The following is a 21528-nucleotide window of genomic DNA, read 5'->3' as shown; positions in this document are numbered from 1 at the left end:
TTGTATATCTTTTGCGGGGGGGCATGTCAATTCAATTTTAAAACTTTTGGTATTGAGTTGTAGGAGTTCTTTATATATTGTGGACATTAAATCAGATATGTGATTTGCAAATATTTTATCCTATTCTGTGGGTTGTTTTTTCACTCTCTTGATGGGATTCTGTGATGCAGTTTTAAATTTTAATGAAATTTAATTTATTGTTTCTTTTGTTGCCTGTGCATTTGGTGTCATACTTACTTCTGGGTCAACTTAAGAAATCATTGCTTAAATCCAGAGTTGTGAAGATCAGCCCCTATGTTTATAAGAGGTTTATAGTTTTAACTTTAATTTAGGTCTTTGAACCACTTTGAGTTAATTTCTATGCATGGTATAATGTATAATTTCATTCTTTTACATGTGTATCCAGTTTTCCCAACACTATTTGTTAAAAAGACTGTCCTTTCACCATTGAATGGTCTTGGCAGCCTTTTTGAAAATCAGTTGACCATAGATGTGAGAGTTTTTTTTCTGGGCTCTTGATTCTATTCCATTGGTCTATTTGCCTATCCTTACATCAGTACCACACCATACACAGTGATTATGATAGCTTTTGTAGTAAGTTTTGAAATTGGGAAATGTGAATCCTCCAACTTTGTTCTTTTTCAAGATTGTTTTGACTATTTGGTATCCCTTGGAAGTCAATATGAATTTTGGGATGGATTTTTCTGCATCTGTAAAAAACAGTATTTTGGTAGGAATTGCATTGACTCTGTATATCACTTTGGGCAGAATTGTCAGTTGTCTTTCCATTTACTTAGATCTTCTTTAATTTCGTTCAGCAGTGTTTTGTGATTAGTGTATAAGTCTTAGGCGTTCTTGGTTAAATTTATTCCTAAGTGTTTATCTTTCATGCTATATTAAATTAAATTATTTTTCAAAATTTCCTTTTTGGAATATCTGTTGCTAGTGTATAGAAATATACACTACACACATACACTGCATGTTTTCAACACATTTTGTGTGTTGAATTTATAGCCAGCAACTTTGCTGAATTCATTTATTAGCTCTGACGGGTTTTTTTGGTGGAGTCTTTATTAGGGTTTTCTGCATGTAAGATCATGTTGTCTGTGAACTGGGATAGTTTTACTTCTTCTTCTCCAATTTGGATACCTTATATTTCTTTTTCCTGTCTTATTGCTTCAGCTAGATCTTCCAGTACTACGTTGAAGAGAAGTGGCAAGGGTAGGCATCCTTGTCTTGTTCCTGGACTTAGTGGGGAAGCTTTCAGTCTTTAAGCACTGAATATAATGTTAGCTGTGGGTTTTTCATAAATAGCCTTTATCATGTTGAGGAAGTTCCTTTCTAGTCCTAATTTGTAATATTCTCTTATCTTTATGAAGGAAATCTGTAGAATCTGCAGAGCTGTCTCCTTTTCAAGGCTAACTTTGAATACTTTCCCGTTTTGTTTTGTTTTTGATCAGCCTGCCATGGGTTTATCAATTTTATTAGTCTTCTCAAAGAACCAACTTTTGACTTTGAATTGCTGTCTCTCATATTTTTCTCATTTCTTTTTCCTATGGAATTTAGGTTTACGTTGATTCTGTGCCCCACCCCCGCCCCAAATGCTTATTAGTTCATTAATTTCTCACTTTCATATTTTCTAATATATGAACTTAAAATTGTAAATTTATCTTTAAGCATGGCTTAAGCTGTATCCTGTAATGCTGATATGTAATAATATCTCATAATCATTCATTTAAAAGTATTTTTAAAATTCCATTGGAATTATTTTCTTATATTCATCGATTTTTAAATTTTCAACCATGTCCGCATTTTCTACCTCTATATATTTATTGGTTTCTGCATTGCATTCAGATTGTGTATCCTGACTGATCTTCGGCATTTTTGGGGAAACTTTTGTATGATCGTAAGACTCAGCATATAATGGGATTTTACACATGTTTTATGCGTGCCTGAAAGAATGTCTCCTGCAGTTTTATGGTGAAGTTAGTGTTTGCTTAGTGTATCTTTTTCTAGCCTTTTACCTAAACTCAATATTTCAGTAATCTTGTGATTAGTGGAGGTTGTAGATAGTTTTGTTTTTTAAAAAAATTCCAATGTGATGATCTTTGTCTCTTATTTGGATCATTTAGGTATTTATTTACATCAAAGGCAGTTACTGAAATATTTTTTTTTAATTGATCAACTTCTTAGTGGTTTTCTTTGTTGTTGTTCCGCCTGTTTTCTGTTCCCTTTTTTCTCCATTCCATCTTTCTTTGGACTGATAACGTTCTTTATTAGTTAGCGAACCACCACCTCCCCAACACACACACTTGGCTTAGAAGTTACACACGTTTAGTGTGTATTCATATACTATATGAGTAGTGTATGTTGTATACATTTTTGGTATTAGTAGTTACTCAAGATATTGTGACATCCTTTTTTGACTTATAAAATCTAATATTATTTAGTATTTTTACCCTCCTCCTAAGCAATGCAAGGACCTGAGATCCCTTTAACTTCATTAACCCTCATTGTGATTTAAATTACCATGTTTTTATTATTGTGTTTAAAAATTTTACACGTGTAAATTTTAAACAATACAAGGCATATGATTGTTATTTTCTGTAGTATTTGTCAAGATTTTTTTCACATACTTAATATTGTAGTTTTTTTTCTATTCCTTTTTGTGTGTTTCACTTTTCATCCGTCATCATTTTTCTCCTGCCTAAAGAATGGCCCTTAATATTTTCTTTAATGCATCTCTGTGGTTATGAATTCTCTTTTTGTGTGTCTTTATTTCTCCTTTATTTTTGAAAAACATTTTTGCCGGGACTTTTCTTTCAGCACTTTAAAAATACTATTCCATTGTAATTTGGTTTATATTTTTTCTGCTGAAGTCAGCTGCAAATCTTAGTTACTGTTCCATTAAAGCTATTCAGTCTTTGTATTCCCCCTTAGCCTGCTTTTGAGGTACTCTTGTCTCTGTCTTACACAAATTTTACATGTGTGCACATATGTGTTTCTTTGTATTTATCTTTCTGTGGTTAGTAGAGCTTCTAATTAATTAATTTTCCAGGTTTTTTGAGCTTTAATTGACATATGACATTGTGTAAGTTTAAAGTGTTCAGTGTGATGATTTGGTACATATATATATTGCAAAATGATTACCACAGTAAGGTTGGTAGTTAACACATCCATCACCTCACATAATTACCCTTTTTTGTGTGTGTAGTAAGAACATTTAAGATCTTCTCTTCCAACTTTCAAAGTAGGGCTTTTAAAATCTCTGCCTTGATATCTTTTGTTGGTCTTGGGAAATTTTCCATCAGTCAATATTTCTTCCAGTATTATCGATGCCCTATTTTCTTTTCCTTCTTTTTTGGGGCTCCTCTTTCACCTGTTACTCTTATCTCTGTCTTCTAAGTCTTTCACCTTCTCATTTATGTTTTCTAAACTTTTGCTTTTCAGTTTTTCATTCTAGATATTTTTTTTTTTTACTAATTCTCTTTTCTCCTGAGTCTAGTCTGCTGGTAAACCTATTCATTGAATTTTTAATTTTAATTACTGTATTTAACAGTTCTAGTCTTTCTTTCTTTTTTTAAAAATAGTTTCCAATTCTCTGCTGAGATATTCAGTGTCTTTTCAAACATAGTGAGTATAGTTATTATAAAATTTGTATCTTATAACTCTAATATCTGGAGCCTCTTTGGGTCTCTTTCTATTGTCTGTCATTCTCATAGCTTTTAGTCATGTTTTCTTGTCTCATATTCCATCATGTACTGGACATTATGTTTAAAAAATTATTTCTTGAGTCAATTTGAGGCCTCAGATATTATCTTTCTCCAGGGATTGGAGGGGAGAGGGTTGATCTTCTAGGTAATTGGGGTAAGTAACTATGTGGGCTCACTTCAGTCCAGTTTCATTGATTGAGGTGATTTCATGCAGAGCTGCAAACTGAAAACAAACAGACAACCCTGCAGAGTTCACCCTTCCTCTAGGGGTTCTTCCTGTTGGGATCCCAGCCCAAAGTGTGAGTTTTTCTGTGGCCATCCCCTTCTTTCCTGGTGAGCTCTGGAGTCCAGTTCCTGGCCCCCTCCCCCTAGGAAGCCATCAGAAGTGTCATGTGTCCTCTTTAAGGTTCCCCTTAGAAACTGACAAATACACTGGGGAAAAGCAGCCTCTGATCCATGGGCGCTCATCTCAACACCTTGCATCTCAGCCTTTCTCTGACTTTGGTCCCATAATTCTTTATCACCCTGTTAACTCTGATACTTTCAAGATTTATTTATCTTTAAATGTTTTGTCTGCCTCTTCTAGTTGTCCTCAATGGGAGAGCTAGATGAATTTCCAGATTTACCATTAATGGAGGTAGAAACTTCACAAATTTGTTTTTGTTGCATTTATGAAAGGTTTTTTGATAAGAATGTTTTCTGTAAGCACAGTTACTGAACTTCCCCCCCACCCCCCACCCCAGCTTATATGTATTGTTCTATCTGGAAATGTATCACTCTGTTGTTACTCAAGAGAGTCCAGTGGAATAAATCATAACATTATATGAACTTTATCTCATAAATTGGGGTTAAATACCTTGACTAGGTTTTTTTGAAGCCATTTTAGGTATTTATTTAGCTCCTTTTAATTTGGAAACTTACTATTTTCTTGAAGTAAGGAGCTCAACACTATGTAATATTTATTTCTTGGTTGTGAAGGTTCTGTCCCACAAGTATTAACACTGTTTGACCGCCATTAAATAGGACAGTCTGCAATCTTTTGTGGCCGTTCTGGAAAACAGCTGAAGCGCTCTCACAACAGTCAGCCAGGAATGCTGCTGGATAGCTGGGCGCGGATGGTGAAGAGCCTAAACGTGTCATCCTCTGTGAACCAGGCTTCCCGTCTCATTGACGGCAGCGAGCCCTGCTGGCAGTCCTCCGGCTCACAAGGAAAGGTAGTGTGCCATGGGGGCACTTCCAGAAACACTTCATTTAGATGGCTTTACCTTTTAGGGCTTCAGCACGAACTTTGCAAAACCTACTAAGTTATACTGTGATGGCACCTCTCAGTACTCATTTTGTGTTTTAGTTCATAATTACTTTAAAGTTGCAGAGTAATATGCCATCCAGCTTTTATTGTCAGAGATTTTTAAACAGTATAGGTAATAGATTTTATATAACTGATAGAGGGTATAATAGGGTTTGTTTTGTTTTGTTTTATTCCCCCGCATAAAATGTATGAGTTCAGATTCTGCTTCTGGTTAGAAGTTTTTCTAATATATCCTAACAAATATGTGTTTATCTTTGGAATGCTGTTTTATTCGCACCTACATATGGGTGTGCCTCATCTAGACATGCAAGTTAGACTTGGAGAAAGGTGCTTTCCCTCCACTTTGACTCTAGCGTTTTCTATAACCTACTACTCTTTGATGGGTATCAAGGGACCACCCTAGGTCAGGAGTCTATAAACACATGATTTCTGGGGCTTAGAGGGAGACATTCTTCTAATAAACAAGTAATGCAGTAGAATACTCTTGTTTCTGCCAGCTTAAAGGCAAATTCTATCTCTCATGTGAAATTATATATTTTAAAAATCTCATTGAGAGTCAAGCTTTAGTGATACTTTCTAGCTAAAATATAGCTGAATTTTACTAAGAAGTCTCTTTTTTTTTTTTTTTTTTTTTTATTTTAAAGCATTGGATTCGTTTGGAGATTTTCCCAGATGTTCTTGTTCATAGATTAAAAATGATAGTGGATCCTGCTGACAGTAGTTACATGCCTTCCCTGGTTGTCGTGTCAGGTAATTGAATTACTTTACTCAAAAAGTATCTTCTGTCATATAATAGAAACTCCTTTGTCTGATTCCTTTACCCCCTTTTTCTTCCTAGGTGGAAATTCCCTAAATAACCTAATTGAATTAAAGACAATCAACATTAACCCCACTGACACCACAGTGTCCCTTCTGAATGACTCCACAGAGGTAAGTAGAGTCTCCATACTGTTCTCCATAGTGGCTGCACCAATTTACATTCCCACCAACAGTGCAGGAGGGTTCCCTTTTCTCCACACCCTCTCCAGCATTATTATTTGTAGACTTTTTAATGTTGGCCATTCTGACTGGTATGAGGTGATACCTCATTGTAGTTTTGGTTTGCATTTCTCTAATTAGTGATATTGAGCATCTTTTCATGTGCCTGTTGGGCATCTGTATGTCTTCTTTGGAGAAATGTCTGTTTAGTCCTGCTGCCCATTTTTTGATTGGGTTGTTTGTTTTTTTTGATACTGAGCTTCATGAGCTGTTTGTAGATTGTGGAGATGAATCCCTTATCAATTGCATCATTTGCAAATATTTTCTTCCATTCTGAGTGTTGTGTTTTTGTTTATGGTTTCCTTTGCTGTGCAAAGGCTTTTGAGTTTAATTAGGTTCCATTTGTTTATTTTTGTTTTTATTTCCATTACTCTAGGAGGTGGGTCAAAAAGGATCTTCCTGTGATTTATATCATAGAGTGTTCTGCCTGTGTTTTCCTCTAAGAGTTTTATAATAATCCAGCCTTACATTTAGGTCTTTAATCCATTTGGAGTGTTTTTTGTGTATGGTGTTAGGAAGTGTTCTAATTTCGTGCTTTTACATGTAGCTGTCCAGTTTTCCCAGCACCACTTACTGAAGAGGCTGTCTTTTCTCTATTGTCTAGTCTTGCCTCCTTTGTCAAAGATAAGGTGACCATATGTACGTGGGTTTATCTCTGGGCTTTCTCTCCTGTTCCATTGATCTGTATTTCTGTTTTTGTGCCAGTACCATACTGTCTTGATGACTGTAGCTTTGTAGTATAGTCTGAAGTCAGGGATCCCGATTCCTCCAGCTCTGTTTTTCTTTCTCAGGATTGCTTTGGCTTTCGGGGTCTTTTGTGTCTACATACAAATTAAAAAATTTTTTTGTTCTAGTTTTGTGAAAAATGCCATTGGTAATTTGATAGGGATTGCATTGATACTGTAGATTGCCTGGGGTAGTATAGTCATTTTCACAATATTGATTCTTCCAATCTAAGAACATGGTGTATCTTTCCATCTGTTTGTGTCGTCTTCTGTTTCCTGCATTAGCATCTTATAGTTTTCTGAGTACAGTAAGTCCCCTACATACGAACCTTCAAGATGCGAGCTTTCAAAGATGAGAACGTGTGTTCACATGTCCAGTCATGTAAGTTAGTTCACGTGTCTGGCGTACATTGTCATGTGGGTGCATCCTCTACAAGTGGTTGTGTTTTTGTGTACTTTACTGTACAGTACTGTATAGAGTACAGTAGTACAGTATCTTTATTTCAAGCCCAGGATGGGCTTTATGGCCTTTATTACGTTGAGGTATGTTCCCTCTATGCCCACTTTCTGGAGAGTTTTCTTCTTCTTTTTTTTTTTTTTTAATTAATTAATTAATTTATTTATTTATTTATGACTGTGTTGGGTCTTCGTTTCTGTGCGAGGGCTTTCTCTAGTTGTGGCAAGCGGGGGCCACTCTTCATCGCGGTGCGCGGGCCTTTCACTATCGCGGCCTCTCTTGTTGCGGAGCACAGGCTCCAGACGCGCAGGCTCAGTAATTGTGGCTCACGGGCCCAGTTGCTCCGCGGCATGTAGGATCTTCCCAGACCAGGGCTTGAACCCGTGTCCCCTGCATTGGCAGGCAGATTCTCAACCACTGTGCCACCAGGGAAGCCCCTGGAGAGTTTTTATCGTAATTGGGTGTTGAATTTTGTCAAAAGCTTTTTCTGCGTCCAGTGAGATGATAATATGGTTTTTATTCTTCAGTTTGTTAACGTGGTGTATCACACTGATTTGTGGATACTGAAAAATCCTTGCATCCCTGGGATAATCCTACTTGATGATGGTGTATGATCCTTTTAATGTATTGTTGGATTTGGTTTGCTAGTATTTTGTTGGGGATTTTTTTTAAAAAAAAATTTATTTATTTATTTGGTTGAGTCAGGTCTTACTTGCAGCAGTCAGGCTCCTTAGTTGCAGCAGGCAGGCTGCTTAGTTGTGGTTCGAGGGCTTCTTAGTTGTGGCTCGCCAGCTCCTTAGTTGCGGTACATGGGCTCCTTAGTTGCAGCAGGTGGGCTCCTTCAGTTGAGCCTCACAGGCTTCTTAGTTGCAGTTCACCAGCTGCTTAGTTGCAGCATGCGTGTGAGATCTAGTTCCCTGACCAGGGATCAAACCCAGACCCCCTGCATTGGCAGCACGGAGTCTTAACCACCGCACCATCAGGGAGGCCACCCATTGAGGATTTTTGTGTCTATGTTCATCAGTGATAATTGCCCTGTAAATTTTCTTTTCTTTCTTTCTTTTTTTTTTTTTTTTTTTTTGTGTGTGTGTGTGTGTGTGATATCTTTGTCTGGTTTTGCTATCAGGGTGATGGTGGCTTCATAGAATGAGTTTGGGAATGTTCCTTCCTCTGCAGTTTTTTTTTGCATTAGTTTCAGAAGGATAGGTGTTAACTCTTCTCTAAATGTTTGGTAGAATTCACCTGTGAAGCCATCGGGTCCTGGACTTTTGATTGTTGCAAGTTTTAAAATCACAGATTCAGCACATAATTAACTGAAAAGCTTTTGCACAGCAAAGGATACCCTGGAGAAAATGAAAAGACAACCTGTTGAATGGGAGAAAAAAAAATTGAAATGATATGACTGATAAGGGATTAATATACAGCATATATAAACAGCTCATACAACACACCAGCAAAAAAACAACCCAATTAAAAAATGGGCAGAAGAACTGAATAGACATTTTTCCAAAGAAGAAATGCAGATTGCCAACAGGCACATGAAAAGATACTCGAAATCACAAATCATCAGTGAAATGCAAATTAAAACCACAATGAGATATCACCTCAGACCTGTCAGAATGGCTGTCATCAAAAAGAACACAAACAACAAATGTTAGCAAGGATTTTTGCAGAAAAGGGAACAACTGTACACTGTTGGTGGGAGTGTAAATTGGTACATGTGTATATCCGAAAAAGATAACATGTACCCCAATGTTCATAGCAACATTATTTACAGTTGTCAAAATAGGGAAGCAACGTAAGTGTCCATCAACAGAAGAATGGATAAAGACGTGATACATGAATAAAATGGAGTACTGCTCAGCCACAAAAGAGAATGAAAATTTGCCATTTGCAACAACATGGATGGACTTGGAGGGCATTATGCTAAGTGAAATAAGTCAGACAGAGAAAGACAGATACTGTATGATATCACTTACATGTGGAATCTGAAAAATACACCAGCTAGTGAATATAACAAAAAGAAGCTGACTCACAGACATAGAGAACAAACCTAGTGGCTACCACGGGGAGAAGGAAGGGGGGAGGGGCAATATAGGGGTAGGGGATTAAGAGGCACAAACTATTAGGTATAAAATAAGCTGCAAGGATATATTGTACAACATGGGGAATATAGCAGATATGGAGTATAACCTTTAAAAATTGTGAATCACTATATTGTATACCTGTAACTCACGTAATATTATATATCAACTATACGTCCATAAAAAATAAATGGCTTAATTAATTTAAAAAAGTCACAGATTCAATATCAGTACTTGTAATTGGTCTGTTCATATTTTCTATTTCTTTGTGGTTCAGTCTTGGGAGATTATACCTTTTAGGAATTTGTCCATTTCTTTTAGATTGTCCATTTTATTGGCATATTGTTGCTCGTAATAGTCTCTTATGACCCTTTGTATTTCTGTGCCCTCGGTTATAACTTCTTTTTCATTTCTGATTTTATTGTTTCTGGCCCTCTCCCGTTTTTTCTTGATGATTCTGGCTAAAGGTTTATTAATTTTGTTTATGTTTTCAAAGGACGAGCTTGTAGTTTCATTGATCTTTTCTATTGGTATTTTAGTCTTTATTTCATTTATTTCTGCTCTGATCTTTATGATTTCTTTCCTTCTCCTAACTTTGGGTTTTGTTTGTTCTTGTTTCTCTAGTTGCTTTAGGCATAAGGTTAGTTGTTTATTTGAGAACTCCCCTCTTAGAATTGCTTTGCTGCATCTCATAGGTTTTGGATCATCATGTTTTTATTTTCATTTGTCTATAGGTATTTTCTGATTTCCTCCTTGATTTCTTCAGTGATCCACTGGTTGTTTAGTAGCATATTGTTCAGCCTCCACATGTTTATTTTTTTTGCAGTTGTTTTCTTGTAGTCGATTTCTAATCTCATAGTGTTGTGGTCGTAAAAGATGCTTGCTATTATTTCAGTTTTCTTAAATTTACCGAGGCTTGCTTTGTGGCCTAGCATGTGATCTATCCTGGAGAATGTTCCATGTGTACTTGAAAAGAATGTGTATTCTGCTACTCTCGGATAGAATGCTTTATAATATCAATTAAGCCGCTCCGGTCTAATGTCGTTTAAAGCCTGTGTTTCCTTATTGATTTTCTGTCTGGGTGATCTGTCCACTAATGAAGGTGGGGTATTAAAGTCCCCCACTGTTATTGTGTTACTGTCGATTTCTCCTTTTATGTCTGTTAATGTTTGCCTTATATATTGACATGCTTTTCTGTTGGGTGGATATATATTTACAATTGTTGTATCTCCTTCTTGGATTGAAGAAGATACAACATTTCTTCCCCTCATTTTCAGTTTGTATGTGTCTCTAGATCTGAAGTGAGTCTCCTATAGGCAGCAAATATATGGGTCATGTTTTTGTTTCCATTCAGTCAGTCTGTGTCTTTTGGTTGGAGCATTTAGTCCGTTTACATTTAAGGTATTTATCCATACGTATGTTCCTATTGCCGTTTTGCTAATTGTTTTGGATTTGTTTTTGTAGGTCTTTTTTTCCCCTTTCTTCTTTTGTTCTCTTCTCTTCTGACTTGATGACTATCTTTAGTGTTATTTTGCTTTCCTTTTTTTTTTTGTATGTATTTCTATTACAGGGTTTTGTTTTGTGGTTACTGTGAGGTTTTTGTACAGCAGTCTAGTTAAATATGTGCTTGTTTTAAGTTGCTGATCTCTTAATTTCAAATGCATTTTAGATACCCTGCATTTGTACTCTTCTCCCCTCATGGTCACTGTTTTTGAATTCGTATTTTACATCTAATTGTTTTGTCTATCCCTTAAACCCTTATTGTGGGTACAGATGATTTTACTCCTTTTGTCTTTTAACCTCCCTACTAGTTTTGTGTGTGAATGATTTCCTGCTGTATGTTTGCCTTTACCAGTGAGCTTTTTTCCATTTTGTAATTTTCTTGTTTCTAGTTGTATCCTTTTCTTTTCCACCTAGAGAAGTTCCTTTAGCATTTGCTGTAAAGCTGGTTTGATGTTCCTGAATTCTTTTAGCTTTTACTTGTCTGTAAAGCTTTTGTTTTCTCCATCAAATCTCAGTGAGAGCCTTGCTATGTAGAATATTCTTGGTTATAGGTTTTTCTCTTTCATCACTTTATATTGTGCACTCCCTTCTGGTCTGCAGAGGTTTTGCTGAAAAATCAGCTGATAGCCTTATAGGATTCCCTTGTATGTTATTTTTTGCTTTACCCTTGTTACTTTTAATATTCTCTCTTTATCTTTAATTTTTTCATTTTTATGACAATATGTCCTTGTGTATTCCTCTGCGGGTTAATCCTATATGGGACTCTCTGTGCTTCCTGGACTTGGTTGACTTTTTCCTTTCCCAGCTTAGGTAAGTTTTCAGCTATTATCTCTTCAGATATTTTATCAAGTCCTTTCTCTTTCTTCTCCTTCTGGGACCCCTATAATATGAATATTTGTGCACTTGTCGTCGTCCTAGAGGTCTCTTAAACTGTCCTCATTTCTTTTCGTTCTTTTCTCTGTTTGGTAGCAGTGGTTTCCACTACTCTGTCTTCTAGCTCACTAATCCATTCTTCTGCCTCATTTAGGCTACTGTTGATTCCTTCTAGTATATTTTTCAGTTCAGTTATTGCATTCTTTAATTCTGTTTGGTTGTTCTGTATATTTTCTAATTCTTTATTAAAAAAACTTCTAATTTCTCGCTCTGTGCATCTATTCTCCTTCTGAGTTCTTTCATCATCTTTATGATCATTACTCTGAACTCTTTCTTGGGTAGGTTGCCTTGACGTCACTTAGTTTTTCTTCTGGCGTTTTGTCTCGTTACTTCGTCTGAAACATAATCCTGTTGCTTCATTTTGTCTAAATTGCTATTTGTATTTTTATGTATGTGGTAGGTTGGTTCTGTTTCTCAACCTTGGAGAAGTGGCCCTCTGTAAGAGACGTCCTATGCGCCCCAGCAGTGCACTTCCTTCTCATCACCCAAGGAAGGGCCAAGGGCCAGCTGCTTCCAGGGTAGGGTCTGGCCTGCATTTGCAGACTTGGTCTGTTGGCTGCAGAACTGTCGTTTTCTTGCTTCTGGTGTCTGACCTCTGGTGAGTGAGGCTGGTCTAGATAGTTGAGTAAGATTCCTGGCAGGCGGGGCTGGTGCCTGCCCCCTGGTAGGTGGAGCTGGGTCTTGGTCCTCTGGTGGGCAGGACCATGTATAGAGGCAGCTGTGGGGTCAGGAAGTCTTTAGGCAGTCTGTCTGCTGATGGCTGTTTCCGCACCTAGTTTGTTGTTTATCCTGAGGCATTCCAGCATTGGAGCCTAGAGCCTGGTGGGTGGGGCCAGGTCTTGGTGCCAGAATGTCAGCCTCCAGGAGAGCTCATGCAGATGAATATTCTCCCGATATATCTGCCACCAGTGTCTATGCCCCCAGTGTGGGCCATAGCCGCCCCCTGCCGCCCCCTGCCTCCCCAGGAGACCCTCCAAGACCAGCAGGTAGATCAGGCCCAGATACCTATCAGATTGCTGCTTTTGCTCTTGGTCCTGGTGCACGTGAGATTTTGCACGCGCCCTTTATGAGTGAAGTCTCTATTTCCCCCAGTCCTCCGGAGCTCCTCCGGTCAAGCCCCCTGCTCTTCAAAGCCAAATGCTCTCAGGGTTCCTCTTCCCGGTGCCAGACCCCCAGGCTGGGGAGCGTGATGTGGGGCTCAGAACTCTCACTCCTGTTGGAGAACCTCTGTAGTATAATTATTCTCCAGTTTGTGAGTTGCCAGCCCCGGGGGGTATGGGATTTAATTATATCATGAGCCTGCCTGTCCTACCAGTCTTGCTGTGGTCCATCTTTATGTCTTTAGCTGTAGACGATCTTTTCTAGTAGGTGTCAGTCTTTTTCAACGATAGTTGTTCTGCAGATTGTTGTGATTTTATCGTGCTTGTGAGAAGAGGTGAGCTTAGTGTCCTTCTACTCTGCCATCTTGGCCACTCTCCCATAGTGTTCCTTTTTGATGGTTTGCAAGTGACAATGGAGTTACCTTTTTTTGACCATCTCTATAATAACATTGAGCCCATTTTTTCCCCCTTAATTAAATAATTGTATTTATTTTAAAATTTGACATGTGTACAACTTGAATTTGTTGCTTATCAGATCAGCGTGAAAAGAAAACAAAACAGATTTCGTCCTCACTATCTTTGGTAAGAAGCAGGGGTAAAAGCTCTTGGCAAAAGTCATTGCCAAGCATGTCAGGGTGCTTTGTGCATTTAGCGTTGTGTTATTCACGTTAAATACCTGTTACTATTGCAATAGTTCTTTCTGACCATACATGTGGCACTGGAGGTTGCTTTTTTGTTTTCACACCTTTAATTTGGTAATAAGGAAAATTTCAAAATGAATCCAAGTTAATTTTATCTCTTGAAAATTCTGTCTGAGAGAATCAGTGAAGGTTCTTTTAAACAGTACGTATTACAGATCAGTGAGACTGCCTTATAAATCTTGTAGTAAATCTTTCCACACAGATGTGAACACTATTTTAGTAAATTAAATATATTTAAAGTGACGCAGGTTAAAGCAGTTTTTTTTTTTAACTACCTATACATTATCTCATGAGAACTTAGTTAATTGGTATGATAGTGGATAAAGATACCAAATAGTTGACTTTTTATTCATCTAAAGTTTATCATAAGTGAGTTTATTTTTAAATTATTAAATGCAGTTAGCTAATCATTGCTTTATTACTTTTAAAAAATTTTTATTGGCGTATAGTTGACTTACAGTGTGTTAGTTTCAGGTGTACAGCAAAGTGAATCAGTTATACATGTACATGTATCCACTGTTTTTTTTTTTAGATTCTTTTCCCATATAGGCCATTACAGAGTATTGAGTAGAGTTCCCCGTGCTATACAGCAGGTTCTTACTAGTTATCTATTTTATATATAGCAGTGTGTATATGTCAGTCAGAATCTCCCAATTTATCCCTCCACCCGTTATCCCTTGGTAACTATAAGTTTGTTTTCTACATCCATGACTCTACTTCTGTTTTGTAAATAAGTTCATTTGTACCCTTTTTTTTTTTTAGATTCCACATGTAAGCGATATATGATGTTTGTCTTTCTGTGTCTGACTTACTTCACTTGGTATGACTATCTCTAGGTCCATCCATCTTGCTGCAAATGGCATTATTTTGTTCTTTTTTATGGCTGAGTTACATTCCATTGTATATATGTACCACATCTTCTTTATCCATTCCTCTTTTGATGGACATTTATGTTGCTTCCATGTCCTGGCTATTGTAAATAGTGCTCTAGTAAAGATTGGGGTGCATGTATCTTTTCAAATTATGGTTTTCTCTGGACATATGCCCAGGAGTGGGATTGCTGGGCCGTATGGTAGTTCTATTTTTAGTTTTTAAAGGAACCTCCATACTGTTCTCCATAGTAGCTGCACCAATTTACATTCCCACCAACAGTGTAGGAGGGTTCCCTTTGCCCTACACCCTCTGTAGCATTTATTGTTTGTAGATTTTTTTGATGATGGCCATTCTGACCAGTTTGAGGTGATACCTCATTGTATTTTTGATTTGCATTTGTCTAATAATTAGTGATATTGAGCATCTTTTCATGTGCCTGTTGCCCATCTGTATGTCTTCTTTGGAGAAATGTCTCTTTAGATCTTCCACCCATTTTTTTTTTTTTTTAAAGGGGTTGATAGATCCCTTCTTATTTTTATTTATTTATTTATTTACTTATTTATTTATTTATTTATTTATTTATTTATTTATTTATTTATTTATTTGTGGCTGTGTTGGGTCTTCGTTTCTGTGCGAGGGCTTTCTCTAGTTGTGGCAAGCGGGGGCCACTCTTCATCGCGGTGCGCGGGCCTTTCACTGTCGCGGCCTCTCTTGTTGTGGAGCACAGGCTCCAGACGCGCAGGCTCAGTAGTTGTGGCTCACGGGCCTAGTTGCTCCACGGCATGTGGGATCTTCCCAGACCAGGGCTCGAACCCGTGTCCCCTGCATTGGCAGACGGATTCTCAACCACTGCGCCACCAGGGAAGCCCCACCACCCATTTTTTGATTGGGCTATTTGTTTGTTTGATATTGAGCTTCATGAGCTGTTTGTATATTTTGGAGATTAATCCCGTGTTAGTTGCTTTGTTTGCAAATATTTTCTCCCATTCTGAGGGTTGTCTTTTTGTTTTGTTTATGGTTTCCTTGGTTGTGCAAAAGCTTTTGAGTTTAACTAGGTCCCATTTGTTTATTTTTGTTTTTATTTTCATTACTCTAGGAGGTGGATCAAAAAAGATCTCGCTGTGATTTATGTCAAAGATTGTTTTGCCTGTTTTCCTCTAAGAGTTTTATAATATCCAGCCTTACATTTAGGTCTTTAATCCATTTTGAGTTTATTTTTGTGTATGGTGTTAGGGAGTGTTCTAATTTCATTCTTTTACATGTAGGTGTCGAGTTTTCCCAGCACCACTTATTAAAGACACTGTCTTTTCTCCATTGTAGAGTCTTGCCTCCTTTGTCATAGATTAGGTGACCATTGGTGCGTGGGTTTATCTCTGGGCTTTCTATCCCGTTCCATTGATCTATATTTCTGTTTTTGTGCCAGTACCATACTGTTTTGATTACTGTAGCTTTGTAGTATAGACTGAAGTCAGGGATACTGGTTCCTCCAGCTTTGTTTTTCTTTCTCAAGATTGCTTTGGCTGTTCAGGGTCTTTTGTGTTTCCATACAATTTGTAAAATTTTTTGTTCTAGTTCTGTGAAAAATGCCATTGGTAATTTGAAATGGATTGCATTGAATCTGTAGATTGCTTTGGGTAGTATAGTCATTTTCACAATATTAATTCTTCCAGTCCAAGAACATGGTATATCTCTCCATCTGTTTGTGTCGTCTTTGATTTCTTTCATCAGTATCTTATAGTTTTCTGCGTACAGGTCTTTTGCCTCCTTGGGTAAGAATCATTACTTTATTATTTTTTTCTGCCCACATAAAGGCAGGCAAGTTCAGTGTGATCCCAGTGTGTTATGTTAAAGAAGCTGATACACAGCCAGCGATAGGTTAAGTTTTTCAAGCTGGAAGGTTGGTAACTTGTATCTAGAGACTATGGGACCATACCAACACTTTCCCCCAGGTCTAAGAGTTGATGCTCTGGCCTTTGGGTACACCAGAAGGTTTTTGTTCTGTTTATTTTCTTCCCGTCTTCAATAAATAAAATTTTGGAACACCATTCATTCTTGAATGTCATTAAACTGTTTTATGGAATACCGTGTAATAAATTAACAGTTAATACCAATGGTGGTAATAAATTAATAAAGTGGCAAATGATGAAAATTGAAGATATTATTGAGTTTTTCTGAGAAAAGATAATATTGCGTTTTAGTGCAATTTATTAACTTATTGCTGGGTAATGGAATGCAGCTTGTCTGTTGTCTTAATTGTGCTACTGAATTTTTTTTTTTGTATTTTAAGTAAATCAGTAACCACAGAAATAATTTATTCAGTAACTGAGATAGGTATTCATAAAAGGTGTATTGATTTTAATAAGTTTTCAGTTCAAAACAATTTATTACGTAATATTTGAGAAGCACAGAATATAGTGTATTTCACGTATATGAGAAATATGAAGTATTGTGAGTATTCAGAAAATTCAAGGCCCACTCTCCATCCCTCCAGCAAACTTAAGAACTAGAATATTACCATTCCTGTAAAGCTACTGGACTCTTTCTTCTAGCATTGCTTTTCCTATCAAAATGGTTTGTGACAGGAATTTTCTAACATAACTGAAATTAGTAAGTATACTGAATCCTCCATGAACCTATCACCCAGTTTCAACGATTATCAACATTTTGGCCAGTCATGTTTCACTAACTCCCTCCATGTGTCCTCCCCCACCCCACCCCCGCCCTTTTTTTTTTTTTTTGAGGGTTTTAAAGCAAGTTCTAGACATGGCCTTATTTCAGTAGTGAGTACTTCAATTATTCATTTCTAACAAGGACTTTAAAAATGTAACCACAGTGCCATCACACTGAAAAATTTTTCTTTAATACCATACAATATCCAGTCAATGTTTAAATTTTCCCAATTATCCAATAAATGGTTTTTTGCAGTTGGTTACTCTGAATCGTGATTCAGGCAGTGTCTGCACTTTGCACTTCATTAAAATCTGAACTGTCTTGGTTTTTCCTTGCTAAAGAAAGAAACAGGGTCTTTTTTTCTTGTAGAATTTTTCATTTCTCTATTTGTCTTTTTCACTCAACCTGTGCTTCCTGTGACATCATAGGTAGATCTTAAGGTTTGATTAGATCTAATCTAATTGAGGCAACAAGAAGTCATTGGTGTTGTGTGTGCTTTCTGCTGCTTCAGTCTTTGTTCACATGATATACAGGAATAGAGGAATACTCTGAATGTCAAGTACGGGGGATGGGGCATTCCGTGGGACAGGGAGGCAACTTTAAAAAATGAATGGCAAAGGCGTAACAGAGGGAGGTTGCATCCTGTTTGGATTCCGTTTTGGATAAGCCGAAAATAGAAGATGTTTATGAGATGATCAGAAAATTTGATCACTGGTAGCATTTAGATGATATAAGATTATTGATTTAGCTATCATAATAGTACTGTGGATATATTTTTTAAATGCCTGTATTTCAGTGATACATACTAAAGTTTTGAAACAACACGTTGCCTGGAATTTTCTTATGATAATCCATATATGAACAAAATCAGTCATCCATTGATAATTGTTGAACTAGGTGATGGGGTTATGGGGCTCTGTGTATTGTTTTCTCTAATTTGTATGTAATCAAGTATTTTTATTATGTTTTAAAAATTATGAAGGCTTTGTGACCTGAACACCTAATCTCTTTCTTAATCATCTTGGTTTAAGAAAGCTTTAAGACAGAAAAGTTTTGGAGTCATTCAGTAAGGCTATCATACTATTTCATTTTAGTAAGAAAATCACTGTGAGTCCCATGCCTTGGATGGACATCCTTGGTGAATTAACGACTTCTTTTGAAAGCGAACCCCACTCAAATGTGGCTGCATCAACCCTGCCTAGTATTTCCAGAACTTAAGTAAAGGGGCTCTAACTTTCCACACATTCCATGTCTCATATGTCCTTCTCTCCAGTTAAAGTATCTAATGTGTTTGATTCTGAAAACTCTGTAGCTTACTGTGTTTGTATCTAGTATCACAGGTATATTGAAATTGCAATAAAGCAGTGCAGGAGCTCAGGAATTGATTGTAAAATCCATGGTCTCATCCTGCTGGGACGGATACGTGCGGAAGAGGAAGATTTGGCTGCAGTTCCTTTCTTAGCTTCAGATAATGAGGAGGAAGAAGACGAAAAAGGCAACAGTGGGAGGTGAGAGCTGTTTGCTGTTGGTGGTACTTACGCCCAAACTCTCACTTTCAAAAGCCAATGTTTAATTGGAGTGTATCTCATAATGAGGATAGTTTAGTGCCCATAGGACTATTTGTTAAATATTAGTTAATGTTCAAATCATATTCAAAAATATGATTTAATTTAATTTTAGGAAAAATTTAATGTGGAAACACATTGTATTTAGAAAAATTCACTTAAAAGTGAAAAAAAAAATGTTGAATTTTTCTACCTGAAATATTACTGTTAATATTTTGGTATATATTCTTGTAGTTTTCTTTTTTATCTGTCCCTAATTGTGTTTTCCTTTGGAGATAGTGTGGTATGGTATGTATTTTACAGCCTTTTTTGTTAAGTATTTTATTAATAACTTTTAAATTAAAAATTCTTTATTGTAATAAAATATACATAAATTTACCATCTTAACCAGTTGTTAAGTGTATAGTTCAGTGGCATTAAGTAAATTTACATTATTGTGCAACCATGAGCAACATCCATCTTTAGAATATCTGTATCGTTAGTCTTCTGTTGTATAATTTTATTTTGTGCAATATTTCATTTCATGATTAAGTTCTCATTTACTCACTCAGTTCCTTATTTTGTATGAGCCCTGTAGTGATGACTATTACTGTATTTATTCATCCACCATATATTTATTATTAACACCTACTGGATGGAGGCTAAGCCCTGTTCTCTGTCCTGTGAATGCTGTAGTGAACATGCTAAATAAAACAAGACAAACTCACACACATTAGAGTGGCCTCATGGCTGTGGGAAGTGCACGAAGGAGAAGGGCCTGGTGCTATGAGCGTCTGCAAAGGAGCATTGGGCTGTCAGGAGAACAAGGGAAAACTCCCCCCATCAAAGCAAAGTGGGCAGTAAGGGGTGTTGGCAGGGGAACAGCATATACCAAGGGTGAAGCAAGATGTCTGCCAGGTCTGTGCACCTTTGCTTTTTATTCCAAGACCTGTATGGAGGGCTCATGTGCAGTGTCTGTTCTGAGCTCTGTTTACGTCCCAACAGCAAACAGTGCAGACAATTACTGTCCTCAGGTAAGTTGTCTTTTCACAAATAAATTGTTAAAAGTGAAATTGCTAAGTCGATAGGTGTTCCTGTTGTATTGCTGGTGTGGCTGGGTCCTTGCAGATATGTCCACTAGAGGCAGGTAGCAGTGCCAGCTGAGCTCTGCTGATCACGGCCCTTAGCACTGAGTGCCTTCTAGTGTGTGACGTGAGCAGTCTGTCTTTTTGAAACAAAGGAGCTTGGCCCTGCACTGCTATTAAGCACATACTCTTAGTCATGAAGAGGTGGCCACTGGGGTGATAAATCAGGTCATTCTAGGGATCTTGGGCTTGGATCCTGTCTTGTTTCGTTTCGGAAGCTTTGCAAAGAAGTTGAAAAGAAAATAGTCTTATAACACTACCTTATCTAGAATATATGTTATACTATATGTTACAGTTCAAACTGTGTCTACATGCATTAATTTAATTAAGTGAGGAAAATGACATTTCACTTAAATAAATCATTGGGATTTTTAAGTGAAAGGATTATAGAGCCACATTTTCTTATTCGGTAGTTACTAAAATGAATTGGACAAATATAATTAGTACATGTGCTATATATGTGAAATAACCACAAAAGTTTGAGCTTTACTCATAGATGAAATTTTTACACAGCTGGATACATTCACAAAAGAAATTCTAGATATTTGAATGTAATTTTTTTTCCTGTCAGATATCATTAATGAGCTAATAACTAATGAATGGTCCAAGCAGTCTCCCACAGGGCAAGCCCCCAACTGGGGTGTGCCCTCACTGACCATCCACTGGCATTTGTTCCCCCTGTTGTTGCTTACATGGTACCAGTCCTTACACGTCTCAACACTGGTGGAATCCCCTACATATTTTTGAGTAACACTGTGTTACGAGGTATTTCAAATAGTTAAAATGTACATATACTTGCTCTCCTTTGCCTGGTATAGGATGAGAGTTTTCCTACCTTTTTATCCCCAAACCATAAAATTTTGATCCCTGAAAGTAAATATTCATCAGTATGTAACACGTTAAAAAATCTTACCTATCTGTAAGCTATTCTCTGGAGTCTTCAGTTGTCTATTGTAGCTTATAAAAATAGAACAAAAGCAAAAAGCCAAAACCTCAAACACAGAAGCGGCAGTTTCTTACCACCTGGCATCAAACTGACAACCAAGAAAATCTAACACTATTCCGTGTACTTCGTGTTCTTATCATGTTCAAGAATTGATGGACTTTTTTTTTTAATTGATTCAATCTAATTTATTTCTGATGTACAACAAATTGGAAGTAACAATAGCCATTTTTCTCAAGTGTTAGCAGTATAGTTAACACTTAATGCATGGACAATGGGTTGCTGTGATTTTGTCATTATATATGTTTTTTTAAATTTTTTTTAAATTTAATTTTTATTTTATTTTGAAGCATGTGTGGGCTTTGTTGATCAAACTTTTAACCCATCGAGGGCAGGTCAGGAGATGGGATGAATGAGATGGCCTGTGCTTCAGGAGCCTCGGGGGGCTGGGCAGGCCTCCCCTGGCAAAATGGAGGTTTGGACCTCCTCCTCCAGCGCAGCTGGCCGGCACAGTGGGCAGAGGGTGTAAAGGAAGAAATGTGCATTTTGCCTCGGGACATGTGTTTGTGTTTGAGTACATCAGAGGTCATGTGGCTACATCCATTTTATTATTTCTTTGGGGGAAAAATATGACCAAACAGGGTTTGGGGTTTAGGGACGTGGCCACAATGCCAGTCCCGGTGGTGATTCTTGGCGCCGTTAACGAACATTCTCTCCAGTTACACCTGCAGTAGCTGTGTGTTAAGGTGATGGGTGGTAGTTGCTGTAAAAGCAGTAAAAGCTGTCACGT

General features: G+C 37.2%; 1 protein-coding gene across 7 annotated transcripts in view; it reads left to right on the top strand.

The window, feature by feature from the left end:
* The window catches only part of HERC2 (HECT and RLD domain containing E3 ubiquitin protein ligase 2), a 218099-nt gene that overhangs the window by 127521 nt on the left and 69050 nt on the right, over positions 1-21528 (top strand). For all 7 annotated transcript variants that reach the window (XM_068545354.1, XM_068545356.1, XM_068545353.1 and 4 more), the window contains 4 exons: positions 4737-4927; positions 5667-5772; positions 5861-5952; positions 18439-18614. In XM_068545354.1, coding sequence (XP_068401455.1) covers positions 4737-4927; positions 5667-5772; positions 5861-5952; positions 18439-18614 — 565 coding nt within the window. The remainder of the gene's footprint in view (positions 1-4736; positions 4928-5666; positions 5773-5860; positions 5953-18438; positions 18615-21528) is intronic.

This window comes from Eschrichtius robustus, chromosome 5 (assembly GCF_028021215.1).
Source record: "Eschrichtius robustus isolate mEscRob2 chromosome 5, mEscRob2.pri, whole genome shotgun sequence".
Classification (NCBI taxonomy): Eukaryota; Metazoa; Chordata; class Mammalia; order Artiodactyla; family Eschrichtiidae; genus Eschrichtius; species Eschrichtius robustus.
This window is presented reverse-complemented; position numbering and strand designations above follow the sequence as displayed.